The sequence below is a fragment of the Colletotrichum lupini genome, chromosome 9, assembly GCF_023278565.1.
Source record: "Colletotrichum lupini chromosome 9, complete sequence".
Lineage (NCBI taxonomy): Eukaryota > Fungi > Ascomycota > Sordariomycetes > Glomerellales > Glomerellaceae > Colletotrichum > Colletotrichum lupini.
Genome location: NC_064682.1, coordinates 3,015,447 through 3,030,038, shown reverse-complemented (window position 1 = coordinate 3,030,038; position 14,592 = coordinate 3,015,447). Strand labels below are relative to the sequence as shown.

Genomic DNA, 14,592 nt, shown 5'->3' with positions numbered 1-14,592 from the left:
AAGCCTCGATTGAGTTCGGAGTTCTAAGGTTAACTCTTTATAACCGTAAGAGAGGCTACTAAACGAGGGTAATAGTATTCGCAGACCTCTAGAGGCTTCTTTTATAATAAGAAGACTAGCTAGCTTAGTAAGTTCGTATTTAGTATAATCTGGGCGTTATACTAACTTATAAATAGCTTATAAAATTCGCTAAGCGAGTTCTAAGATCCTAGGGGGATATAAATCCTTTTAAAAAGAGATAGATAGACGCTTTCTTAAGGAAGAACTTATTAATTAAGGTCTAGAGAAGTCGTACTATTGATTCGAGGTATCTAAATAAAGCTACTACTAATATAATTAAGTTATAGTTTAGATTACTTAATATACTAAAGATTAGCGATATTAAATAGGCTAATAAGTATAATATAAATAAGACTAGTATCTTAGAGGGTAAGGGATTTAATAGCCTAGTTTTGGGCAAGGTAAAGACTATAGTAGTATAAAAAAAAGAGCCTAGTTTGCGTGCTTAGGTATTTATAATTAAGTATATTTTTACTAATCGTCGAGCTATTAAACTACTAGTTATATATAAGGGAAAGTCGGTATAATAGCAGTAGTTTCTACTTAAACTTAACCCTTATACTAGTTAGGAGTTTATAATAATAGATAATAGCTAGACGACCGATAAGACTACCCTTAAGTAGTTAAAAATAGTGTTCTTATTATAAACTAAGACCCCCCCCCTTAGGGGGCTTAGCATACTTAATAAGCCTCGACTATTAGTTCTAAATAGCTATAGGAGTTATATAATAATAGAATTTATATAGGAATACTATAGAAATAACGTCTACTTATTATTCTTACTACTATATACTTCCCATGTCCTCTAGCCGTTAAATATAGCTATTTTTAGACTTATTAAGTTTAAGTATAAGAAGGAGCTTAGTAAGGAGGATATAGTAAATAATTCTACTATTGTTAAAAAGCGGTACTTCTTAAGCTGCTATTAGAAAGCTCGTTTAGCTAGTCTAATATTATTAAATATACGAAGTAGGTAGAAAGTAACTAGACTATATCCCCCTAATATAACTAGACTACTTACTAATCTAATAGTCCTACTTAACCTAGTTATACTAACTAAAAAGACCGCAGATACTAAGTAAGTAACTAGTAATACTAGAAAAGCTATTAACTAGGCATTAGCGGCGTTTATTATTAACTAGTTAATACTTAGGAAGGCTAGCGAGCTCTACGATTAGTTAAAGTTATTTATAGAGCTTAGTCTAGACTATAACACTTAATAACTACTATTTAAAAAAGTAAAAAAGGTATTTAGCGAGCAGGCCTACTATTTAGTAATATCTTAGTACTATATTCGAGTTCTAGAAGCTAAAGTTAACTAATTAAGGCCGCGGAAAAAGAAAAGTATATTAATAAACCTAAATACTAAGTTCGCGAATATTTAGGATATATAAAGAGCTTAGGAGGACTCTAGCGACCGTCTAGTTAGTCCTAGTCGACTCGTAGGGGTCGAATTACTTAGGGAGAATAATAACTATATTATTATAGTAGTAGAAGATAGTTAATTAATTAAGTGTAGTTGGTAGCGATGTTTTGATACTATGTTTTGATGGGGTGGCCAAAAGGGGGGGGTGGCCAAAAGGGGGTGGGTCGACTTACCGGACGTCAGACATCAAAAGCTGGGGATGAAACTCTGTCGCTGTACGATCTTTATAATGGACAAACAGCTTCCACGGTGCCTTATATCTCGATTTCCAATGAGGCAGCCCGCAGGGATATTGACACCGAAAGGAGTCGCTACATTTAAGCGAATGGTGCACGCGATCACTTATAAGAAACAGCTAAGGTACACTTCAGAGGGTGTGTACCATTGCATGCTTGTACCCGACGCTCAATGGCCAGCCTGATCGCAGACGCTTGCTGGTGCCACCTTTTCCGGTCAAGAACAGACAAAAATAGCCAAATCATCGGATCTGGAGGGGTTGTGACCAGGGTTGTGAAAGGCTTGGAAATGTAAGATGCGTCAGGCAACTCATTGCTACGCCGCTGTTGAGCATAGACCCATCGCGATGCCAACCTCGAGGCCATGATTGGTGGCATAGGGGCGTTTGAGCCTGAATGGGTTAAGGTGTCGAAGCTATTCTTTGATACCATTGACAAGCACGATAAGCCTTATGCGGGCTTTGCGTTTGGCGGGCCTCCTTACGGGAGTCCAGAGGTCCTGAAGAAGGCTGCGGAGCGGATGAGTCTAATCATGGTCTCGGCCGACGTGGTTCACTTGGGTGCCATGGCACAGGACCTGCAACAGGCGAGGGAACTGATTGGAACGACGAGATAGTTCCATCTTGCGAAAGTGGCTCGGGCAGACGTCGCATAGAGTTGCAGGTTTCACCGATAAGAGAGAACATGCTTGGAGTGAAGAGAAATAGTTTCGAATAGTTGATCATGGTGGTATTAATGCATGCGCTAGTCCTGCTGCTGTCTTATGCCTCATTTTCGTCATTTGCCGAGCTCAGCTCCTTCAATCCAACATCTACTGTTTAGCAGTTCGCAACGACATCTTGACCAGCCTTTACAGACTTATCAAGTCCCGCTTGCGCATCAGCTACGGCTTGGTCGCTCCTATACAGGTTGTTAGCCATCGAAATTCTCGATTTGCACACGATGAGACAAGGATACGCACGCATCACCCCCAGAAAGAGCGGTACCCGCTGCAGCCAGTCCAGCTGCTACCTCATCACGGCTAGCCGCGGGCGGTGCAGCGCCGCTGACGATGGACTTTGCAATTTGTGCGATGCCGCCTCGTGCTTGTTGGAGACCAGCATTGGCAGCGTCCTGGACTGTTGTATCGGTGATTTGGGAGACAGCGTCCTCGGTATTGCCAAGGGCGCCTAAGATCTGGAGTCTTGCGACGTTGCACGAGAGGCTGCCGAGGTTTCCAAGCAATTGGCGTCTTTCGATGCTTCCTAAAGGCGGTCGTCTAATTAGACAAAGATGGGATGACTGTGGTTTTCGAGAAGATTATACTTACTTGCGCTGGCGAGAGTGGCGCTGGTGGCCATCAGGAAAGTAACGAGAATTTGTTGGGCGTACATTTTGTGTGGATTGGGGTGAATCAAATGGGTATATTGAGAAGAACTGTGAAAGGAAAATGGGCGCAAAGACTTGAGATAAGCTTAAATAAAGATGACACCAGGTCTAAAGAAGAAAATTCGTTGTATCGGATGGCAGTTTCGCTGTTGATGAGTTGAAACTTTGTGACATGAACTGACAGCGACGCGACAGGTGCCATCTTATAGTTGAGCTGACAGAAGCGCTGCATCTGCCATCGTGTGGCCTGAGATGATGCGATGACCGGCTTGGAAGGCCTGAAAAGATGGCTGAGCACCTGTGTTACCTGGGCATGACCGGTTTCGAAGATCGAACGAAGTTTCAAAACATGGGAATGAAGCGACGCTGCGAGCTCCTCGGATGAACCCCTGTTCTCCTTGGCTAGGGTCACTGGTGCTTTGGGTGGGGATGACAGGGAGAAAGTACTCCAAAATCCCACGGTTAGAAACCATCGCCATTGCAATTCGTCGAGGGGAGTATTTGAACCTCCTTGAAGATCAAACTGCGCGGCGGGGTGATATGCAGCAAGAAGAAAATTGCGATTGGCTGCTCAGCCGCTCGTCAGGGGATATGATCTCCGGATCCGACACTCTTCCATGGGCAGCGAAACTGAAATTCACATCATAAATCTGAATGTTAAGGCCCACGACGTCGCTTCGGTATCCCACGTCTTGTAATAGCATTCGCTTCTTAGCGCGTTTTACCTAGTCTTAAAGACCACCTCTTAAGCTTAATACTGATCTTTGGGGCGTTGAAGAGTCTCCCCCATTTTAAGACAGGGCTCTTGTGGACACTCGTCATTCGACTTAGGCTTCTGTAGCACTGCTGGATTGTTTGTTTGTTTATGCTATTTTACGCCGTAGTATCCTCAAGTGAGGCAAAAGGCAACTATATTACGTTAAAATTATAAAACCGTATGCTATGCCCCGTAGAGCCTATATAATACCCTCTTATAAAATAATATAATATATAATCTAAGATTAACCCTTCTACTTATATATAGCCCCCGTGCTATTTTATAACTTAAAATAAATGAACTTAATAAAGTTCGAGCATTATACTAGTAATATAATAAACTAACTAAGTAGTATTTTATGTATTTATAAAAAAACCGTTGTTATATTATAATAAGTATTACTACCTAAGGTAAAAAAGTCTAGCTCTTTTAGTAAGTAAAGGGAGAGTAATATAATATAAAATATAAAGTAATAAAGTAAAGGGGGGAGGTATATAATATATATCGTAATATAAAGTAATATATTATATTATATAGTAAAATAAAGTATTAATATAACGTAAATAAAAAGTAATATTACTATTAGTGCCGTTATAAATAAACGTAAGCTTCGTAGGGCCGACGGGGTATATAGCCTATTACGTATCCTAATTAAACGAGCCGTATTAACGTACTCGCTTTATAAAATTAATATCCGCTAAGGGAGCTAACGGCCGTATTAATAAACTTATTATAGTAAGGGGGTTTAGTTTAAAAAGGTCTATTCTAAATAACTAGTTAAAATATAAACTATATAATACGTCTTATTACGTTAGTTTATTAATATAAGGGCTAAGGGGGGTACTCCGATACCTCTACTATAGCTATATTATTTAATAATAAATACGGGTTTAATATTACTATAGCTAATTCCGCACGCACTAACCCGATTTTAATAAATATCGGTTTATTTTAAATAAATATTGGTAAAGAACTAGGAGCTTTATAATAATATAATATAAGTAGACTAGTTTTTACTAAGTTAACGCCGGACGAAGTTAGCTCGGGCGAACTATAATATACCCTTATACAAGACTAAATAGTAATAATAAATATAATTAAGTACTTTCTCCCTTTTATATAAGTAATAAAAGTTAATATTATTATAATTATATAAATAGTAGTATATAATATAGTCCTTATAGCCGGACTTAGCTAAAAAAAGCTAATAAAACTAGTGTTACGTAAGTAACTTTAGCTCGGGGCTCGCCGTATTATTAATAAATAAAATAAAGGCTTTATAAAAGTCTAGTTAATAATCCTCTTACTAGCCCCGGAGTATAGTTAGTTATCTCTCCTAGGTATAATACTTGATATAAATAGTAATTAGGGGGCGTATAAATAGGTTAAGGGGACTTATAATAATACCCTTTTTAACTAATTAGTCCGCTATCTCGTTCTTTATGATACCCTTATAGCTAGGTATTTAATAAAAAGTAACGGGGACTTTAGTATTTTTAATAAGCTCTTTAAACTCGAGAATGGCTTATTAAAAAGATAAGGGGGGGGGTACTATTTAAATACTTAATAATAACTTAGTTATTTAAATAAATTATAATAACTATAATAAACTTATTCCTAAGCCTTAGCGCTATATAAAGATTTATAATAACCCCTCTTATTTTAATATTAAAAACCTTAGCCCAGAGGAAGTAGTAATACTTGAAATAAATTAGTTACGGTCCTTAATAAATAGTATACCTAAAGCCTACAGTTTTTAAAGTTATTTATAACTTATTTATATAAGCTATAATATACGTAATAAAAAGAGATTTATACTATTTATAATAGCTTTATATCTCTTCTATTTTAGTTACTTTTTAAGTATTATTAAAGTTACTTATAATTAAAAAGTTATAGGGTAATAAGGCTAGTTATGGGGGACGTTTAACTTAACTAATTACTTAAATAAGCGTAGTTAAATAAGAGGGGTTCTCGCGGTTGCGCAGTAGCTTATAATTATAAATTTTTTAAACTAGGGGATAAGAGTAGTTTAATATAAAAAGCTTAATAACATAGCGGTTTCTAAAAAAGTCTAAAAAAAGCTTTATTAATAATATACTCGCCTCGCGCAATAGTATTATAACTAATATAATCCGCTATATTAAAAAAAAGCTTTTTAAAATAATATTGATAAGGGTCTAAAAGGTCCTAATAACCGACTTTAGCCCGTATTAAACTTTTAGTTAGGTACGTATTTTAGAATTAACTCTAATTTTAAAAGTAAGTTAGGTTAGGCCGGGGTATTATAGCTTAGCGCCGTATAGGGCCTTAAGAATAATAATAATATAAATTACTTTATATATAATAACTAGGGGCGCACTATTAAAAACTTTATTAAGGCCTTTAATATAACTAGTTATAGACCTAGCCTTACTTTAGTAGTTAGTAATATAGCTATAAAAAAGTAGTTTCTTATTAAAAATAATACCTAGTTACTTTATAATACCCTTTTTATAAGGTCTAATCTCCCTATTATTATAGTAAATAGGGGGGGGGGCGATATCTCTAGCTCTTAATAAGGTCCGCTTCGTAAAATAAAAAACTTCGGTCTTTTTAAAATTAAACTAAATAGTATTATCCCTACCCTAAGTAATAGTATTATTTAAAATCTATTATACCCGGGAGGTAGCTTTAATAAGGTCCCTCTTAACGCTTAGTATTATATAATTATTAATATAACTAAATCTAAAAGACTCCGGGCTAATTTAATAAATCTATTTAGTATATAATAAAAAGAGGATAAGTAAAATTAATAACCCCTATAATAAACTATAAAAAAGGGGGAATATAAGAGTTTAATATCTTTTATAATAAACCGAGGCTCGGCGTAATTAATTAAAGTATTATACTTAAATAATAATATTCTTAAACTAACCCTATACCTAGAGCCGATTATATTAAGTTAAAAGCTTTTTTAATATTTATTATAATAATAATAATAACTAGCTTCTTATCGAAGGTAGCTTATATATTATTAGCTATTACCTTAGTTATATTTATAGCCGATCGTTTAGGTAGTACCCTAGTTATTTATAAGTTAAGTATATTTTAAGTAATAGTAATATAAGATATCCTCTTAGTTATAAAGCGCTCTAGCCCCTTCTTTAGGGTCGCTAAAAATAAAATCGGGCGCTAGCCTTTATAAATATATATATCCCGGTTAGGCTTTAGTATTATTACTACCTTAGCGTCTTACTAAGCCTTAAAATAGTATTTAAGTACGAAATAAGCTTAGTAAAAGTAACGAACGTAGTTATTAATATATGGCTAGTAGGCTTATAGTATTAAAACTATAATATTATCCGCACTAAGAGTAGTATTTTTTATACTAAGTACTATATTATTTACTTTATATTAATAAATAGTAAAATCCCAAGGTAATAACTATTAAGGGTATATTATAAAGTCGAGATATATATCGTTCTTTATAATTATACGCTCTAAGAGCTTTTTTTAAAAGAGCATTGCCTTTTTAATAAGTTTAGTAATTATATTCTTATTATCCTATAAAAAAGGGGATTAGACCTAAGGCCTAGGCTAGTTTTAACTTATAATTTAGTATATATTTAAATCCTTTTTAATAAAGGAGACTATTCTAGCCTATATAGCGGCCTTAGCCTTCTATATAGTATTATTACGTTATTAATTAGCTATAACTATAATAAGAAATTAGGGATCGGCTACGTATACTATTTTAAAACGTTTATTAGCCTTGGTATACGATTCGTCCTATTACTTCGTTCCCTTACTCCCTATATAGTACGAGGTAAAAAAATATATATAAATATATTAAAATACGTCGTTAAGGCTCTTTATAACTAGATTAAGGTCTTATATAATATTATATATAATATATAATACTTAAGTTAGCTCCCTAACTCTTTTTATAAACTATAATATATTTTTTAATTTAATCCTCCGCTTCTTCTTTCTTAACTAATACGTATTACCTAAGCTAGCGGGAAGGGGGATAGTTATAATAAAAGTATTATAATTTAATTTAATATATATATAGTTAGTAATCTAAGTCCGGGCTAGGGGGACATTAGAAATAGCTAAGTTAAGTACGTTACCCGCTTTATAAATAGGGACCCTTATGAAGTTTAATATAATAAAATAGTAGCTATTTATTTAGTTAATAAAGTAGTTCTTAGGGGTATATAAGGGGGTCCCCGGCTATTAGTTAATATAATAAGAGTTTAGATCCCCCGTAATAAATAACTTCTATAAGGGGGCTTAGTAATTAAGTATTATTAATATATATTTTTTATTAAGGGCGCGGTAAATATTAAAGATATAATACCCTAAAATACGTATTTTAAATAAGTTTTAATAAGGGAGCTTTATAATATCGAACGCTACTAAGTACGGGAGGGTTTAGTAAACGTATATAAGGACCCGGGGTCTATTAATAGTCGTAGCCTAGTTTTAAATTAGTAAGTATAGGGCGAAGCTAGGGTAAGATTTAATAATATTTTACGGTTTATTTATATTATATTATAGCTCTTTTAATAATAAGATATCCGCTTATTCGAATTTAATAATAATAAGGGTATAATCGTACTTACGGCCGTTCTTTTATATATTAGTTTATAATACTTTAATTTTAATATATATTAAATACGCTAGCTATAAGTAATTATAAAACGCTTATGCGAGGCGCTTTTATATTTACTCTTACTCTTTTTTTTTAGAGTAGGCTCTTTATATTTTAAGCTATTTTTAAGGGGGAGTTTAGAGCCCTATTTTTTAAAAAGGGGGTAGTTACTATTTTTGAAAATAGAATTTATAATACTATTTAACTCTATAGTAATTAAATAGGTTTATTCTTATTTACTTAAGTAGTCTCTAATATTATACGTAATTATATTAATAACTATAGACCCCTAAATAATATCCTTAATAAGTCTCTCTATTTTAATACTTATAATTATTACGAAAGGGAACTCGAGGCAGGTCGGAACGCTGCTATATTAACCTAATTAACTAAAGACTTAACGTAAAGAGGGAAAAAATAGAATAGTGGGCAGAAGCTAGCAGGCTAGCCCTTTAGGCCCAGCAGTTTAGCTCGTTACGTAACTACTAGGAGCTTAGCCTCGTAGCCTAAGGCTAAGCCACAGGGCCTATAGGGCCCTAGTACTTACTACCGTAATATTACCCCCCCCTCTATATTAGAGGGCGCTATCCGTAGTACTAAAAAAATAAACCTCTAAATTACCCCTTATTCTAGCAAATCTATAGCCGTAATTACTACTATCGTATTATTATCCTCTTTTAGTAATAGCGAATCGCTAGCCGTAATAGTTTTTATTTATATATCTAGGTTCCGTAGCGGGCCCTTAGTAGTTAGGTATTAGTAATAAAACGCTTAGAGCGCCGCCGGTATATATCTAAAGCTCTTTACGTTATACTAAGTCGGATCTATATTATACCCCTTTTAGTCCGCTTAGTACTATAGTTTTCCCTTATATAAGCGTAATTTAACGACCTCCGAGACCTCGTACTCCGGTTTACTATCGTCGTTAGTAATTAGTAATAATAGGTCTTAGTTCTACCCGGGTAGTAAGTCGTTAATAGCCTTTTTTAGTTTACTTAGGTAAAAAACTAAGTATACCTAGCTACTCGCTAGTAGTTTTATAATTTATATACCCCCCTATCCGGTACTAACGATAGTCTATAGCCCGGCCTATAGCTACTATAGTTTATTTATATTAGCGGACTTTTAGTACGAGGTATTAACGAAGACCCGGTCTCCTAGCTTTAAGTCGTCTAGGCGCTAGTAGCGGTCAGTATACTTTTTATATCGTACTTAAATAACTTTTATATTACCCCTAGCGGTCTCCTAGGCCTTATATATCCCCTAGGCTATATACTACGCGTCGGTATAGTTTAGCTTTTCTTTTATAAAGCTAAATTAGCGGGTTTATTTAGACTAGTTAAAAAAGAGCTATAGCTAACGACCGAATTCTACTTTATATAGTAATAGCCCTATAGTCTTACTAAGCTAGGTAGTATAAGTAAAGTCGACTGCGGGTAGTATATCGCTCTAGTTATTTTAATATTAGTTAACTAGTAGTCTTAACTACTATAAGATATACTAGTTTAGTACCTCTATCTAGCCGTTTATCTAGGGGTAGTTAGCTATTAATAGCTATAGCTTAACCCCGCAGATCTTATAGAGTTCCCCCTAGAAATCGGAGATAAATTAAGGGCCTCAGTTTAATATAATAGTCTTTAGTAAGCCGAAGATAAGTAGTACCCGTTCGTAAAACATTCGGCTTATATTTTTTATTATAATAGTTTTATAATAAGGAACGAATATCGCCCTCTTACCTAGGTAGTCTACTACTACTTAAATATTATCGAATCCTTTTTAATTAGTAGGGATAGTTATAAAGTTAGTAAAAATATGCTACTACGGGTAGTTAGGTACTAAAAGTAGCCTTAGCTCCCCCGGGGGCTTATTGTGCGGCTTTTATAATTAGTAATAAGTATAATAGTTCTATACGTATTAGTAAGTATCTACCGTTAGGCCCGGCTAGTAGTATCGCTACTTAATTATTTTTATAACCTTATTACGCCCTAGGTAAGCGAGGAGCTTTTACTTATAGACCTTATAGATAACTATAGTACGAAGGTTCTCTTCCTCGGGCACTACGAGCTTCCTATTTATTATTAATAATCCGTCGTTTTAAATAGACTAGCGCTCGCGCCCTTTAGCTACTAGCGCTTATATTAGCGCGAGGGACGTTATAATAAGGTCTTTATTAAGCTTTAAAATCTTTTTTATTAGTAAATACCCCTAGAGCTCGTTTTTTAATAAAAGCGAGCTAACTATAAGCTATAGTTAACTAACTACGGTACTTAATAGCGTCCGTAGCTCCGCTACGATATTAGGGGATAGTAGTCTTAGTAATAAGAGGACTTAGGTCCTATTAGCGTCTTTTAATACTTACTAAGTGCGGATGTCCTCTATCTTTTATAATAGGGCGTTAGCTAGTACGTTCTTTTTCCCCGGGCGGTAATAGATCTAAAAGTTAAAGTCCGCTAGCGTGCCGGCCTAGCGGGCTTACTATAAGTTAAGTAGGCGCTTAGTTATAAAGAATAGTAGTAACTAATAGTTTATAATAATATCGAACTTATACTTATAGCTTATAAGCTCCGCGCGCTATTCTTTTAAATATAGTATTATTATTAGTATTTTTTTATTATAAATAGCGTAGTTAAGCTCTGCGCTACTTATTATTTTTAAATAAAAGGCTACTAAGTACTATAACCCGTTATCCTTTTATTATTATAATAACGCTCTGGTATATATTAAGTTAGAGGCGTTAGTTTTTAGTTATATTAGTAGCTCTAGCTTAAAATAGTAGAGGATTAGCGCTAACGTTAGCGCTAGCTTTATAGCCTTAAAAGCCGTCTCGTAGTTAGCGCTAAAGTTAAAAAGAACTCCCTTACTTATTAGTCTCGTAAGGGGCCTAGCTAGGCGGCCGTAATCCCTTATAAATCTCTTATAAAAGTTATAAAACCCGAAGAAAGACTAGATACCCTTAAGTAATATAAGTAGTTTCTAGTTTCTAATTATAAAGACTTTCTCTTTATTAGGCTATATACTTTTTATAAAAACTACGAAGCCTAGGTACTTTATAAAAGTAATACTAAATTTATATTTCTTAATATCCGCTTATAAGCTTACTTTCCGTAAGCGGTCTAGTATTTTAGTAACGTGCTCTTAGTACTAGGGGGGGTCATTTAAGAAGATTAGGATATTATTTATATATACTATATAGAAGTCGTCTAGGTACTCTATTAGTATCTTATTTATATATTATTAGTACGTAGTAGGCCCGTTATAAAGCCCGAAGGGTATTACTTTATATTTATATACCCCGTAGCGGGTTCTAAACGTCGTTAAGTCCTCGGAGGCTAGGTCGAGGCGAATGCGGTAAAAGGCCTACTTAATATTTAGTTTAATAAATACCTTTGCCCTACTTAACCGCGCGAGGGTCTCGTTAATAAGTAGTAATAAGTAGCGGTCTTTTTTTATAACCTTATTTAGCTTATAGAAGTTAATATAGAAGCGCAGACTATTATCGTACTTTTTTATAAATAGCGTTAATAACGTAAAAAGAGTATTACCTAGCTCGATAAATCCTTTTTATAAGTATTTTAGTAAATAGGCTCTTATAGCCTCTAGCTCTAGTACTAACTATTTATATAAAGGGTAGTAGGTTAGCTTCTTTTTATTACTATTTAAGAGCTCGATTTTATAGTTATACGGCTTATAAGGCATAAGTATATTACTAACCGCTTTATTAAAGACGTCGGTCTAGGGCCGTAGGTACTTTAGTAAGTTAGTTACTATAAGGTTGCGAGTAACTTAGTCGTCGTTATATAAGGGGTCCGCCTCCTCCTTCTTATCCTTTATAATACGGTCTAGCTTATAGAGTAATATAGAGCTTATCTTAACGTCGTTCCGCCTTAGGTTCTTTTTAAATACGGGAGCGCTAATAAAAGTAATATCTATTTATAACGCTACTAAGTATAGTTTTTACTATTTAACCCTTTTTATAAGAGCGATAGTAGTACTATTAAGGGCGCGTTCTATTTTCTTTATATCTTTAGCCTCGTCTAACTAGTATATTTAACGGGCTATTATTTTTAGCGGGCGTAATAATATCCTAATTAGCGTACCCTTTACCTACTATTACTAGAGCTTTTAGTTATAGCAGGTTATATTTATCTCGAATAAGTCCTACTAGCAGTTAGTATCGATTTAGTATTATACGTCGATAACTTCCGGGGTATATAGGTCCTCGATATCCTTAATAATAGTAGAGGGCGTCTCTTATAATAATAGGTCCTTAGGCTATATTAGCCGTTAGTAGCGAATATTAGGGTTTACCCCGTAGTATTCGAACTACTTCTGCCCTAGGATTAGGTCGTAGCGACCCGTATTAAGCTAAAGGAGGGGTGCTTTTAGAAGGACCTATTAATTAATATATAAGTTAGTAGTCTATACTATATTAGTATTATTTAATCGCTCTCCGTTAAACCTAGTAGTAGGGATTAGGCATAGTAATTTATAGGATAAGGCCGCGTAAAACTACTATAGTAAAGGGGTTACGTAGTTATTTATAAATCCGTACCTATTAGCTCCCGTATTAAGTAAAGCTCTTAGGCAAATTCTATATCTATTAAATACTAATATAAGCTCTATTTTAAGGGGCTAACCCCCTACGAGATCCTATAGGTTTACTAAATTAATCGCTAATCTTTTATCCTTTTTATACGTATCCCCTAGCTAGGAGTTTACTTTTACTAGGGGGTTTAGTTTTCTAAACCCGACTCTATTTTAATAAGGCCCGCGGTAGCGTTAATAGCGGCTATAGTAGTCTTCGGCTTCTTAGGGTAGTCCTTAGAGATATATCCGGTATTATTATAAACGAAGTAAGTATTACTATTTTTAAGCTTTTAATATAGGGCTTTAGGGATCGTCTCGCGAGTAGAGGTACGACCTCGGTCCTATTTAGTACTTCTAGTACCTCTATTATTTCCGCTACTTCTATTATTTTCATTACTTTTACTTAAGGTCTAGCGAGTTTAGTTAAAAGCCTTAACCGCGCGGTCCTCTATAAAAGGGGGCTATATTACGTTAGCTAGCTAGGCGACGTATTTAGTATATTTCTAAAAAGTAGCCGTATTGTCTAGGTACTTTAATATAGCTTAATTACGAAAATATATAAGTAGCTTATTATAAAAACGGCGCTTTTATTAAGACTTTAAAAGCTTACTAATATGCGCGAGCTTAGCGAATATAGAGCGCTTTTAGTAAACGTTTTTAAGCATAATTATAAGTATATCTAGCTTATAGCTAGCGTTATTTATAGTAGTTAGGCTAGTATAAGCTAACTTAAGCTCGTAGAGTAGCTACTTAGCCGTAGTAATCTCGTTAGAGGTTAGTAATAAGTATATAAACTCCGTAGTACTATTTCTAATCTTATTAATAATATACTCTAAGTAGTACTTATTCGTATTATAGTTAGCGTTCTTTAAGCGCTTTATAATACGCTAGAGCTAGTAGTCGAACTTAAGGCTAGTATTATTACTTATAAAAGTGGGCACGTTAGGTATTTTTTAAGAGCTATAGGTAATAGGATAGGACGAGGCTAGAGTAGTCTCGTAGCTACCCTACGTCTTTAAGTATACTAGCCGTTATTTTAACGCGCTAAGGGTAGTAGTATCCTAAATAGAGCTAGCCTAGGAGCCGTTCTCTAATTACTCTAGCCTTTTAGTTATAGCTATATTATTAATATAAGCTCGGGTAAGGGCTTCTTTTATAATACGGAGCTTTATAGTAGTAATACGTATAAAGTCGAGGTTTTTACGGGTTATTACGTATAAGCGCTTAATACTATTACTTAGCTAGCTAATAATAGACGCTAAGACCTGCTCTAATTAGTACTAAGCGATGCGTATCTTTAGCTACTATTCGATCTACTTAAGTAAGGTCTTTTTATCGTTTTTAAAGTATAGCTCTTAGATAAGGTCGAGGTTAACATATTACTTAGTATTCTTTTTAAAGAGGATATCGTCGCGGATATAGATAGGCGAAGTAAGCTAGTTAGTTACGTTACTAAGGTACGCTAGGTAATCGGCCTAGGTAGTAGAGGGTAGGAAGCGCTCTACTAACTAGTTAAATA

The 14,592-nt window shown here is 34.5% G+C and overlaps 2 protein-coding genes across 2 annotated transcripts; one reads left to right on the top strand and one right to left on the bottom strand.

Annotated features, from left to right (window-relative positions):
• Nucleotides 1-2,086: 2,086 nt before the first annotated feature.
• On the top strand, nucleotides 2,087-2,338 carry CLUP02_16762 (HpcH/HpaI aldolase/citrate lyase family protein; the record flags this gene model as incomplete). Its single annotated transcript, XM_049295680.1, has 1 exon — nucleotides 2,087-2,338. The coding sequence occupies one exon, from the start codon at nucleotides 2,087-2,089 to the stop codon at nucleotides 2,336-2,338; it is 252 nt and encodes an 83-aa protein (XP_049152827.1).
• A 145-nt stretch (nucleotides 2,339-2,483) lies between these two features.
• Nucleotides 2,484-10,163, bottom strand: CLUP02_16761 (uncharacterized protein; the record flags this gene model as incomplete). Its single annotated transcript, XM_049295679.1, has 7 exons — nucleotides 2,484-2,536; nucleotides 2,567-2,622; nucleotides 2,684-2,966; nucleotides 3,032-3,138; nucleotides 3,192-3,507; nucleotides 3,561-3,657; nucleotides 10,149-10,163. The coding sequence occupies 7 exons, from the start codon at nucleotides 10,161-10,163 to the stop codon at nucleotides 2,484-2,486; spliced, it is 927 nt and encodes a 308-aa protein (XP_049152826.1).
• Nucleotides 10,164-14,592: the final 4,429 nt, after the last annotated feature.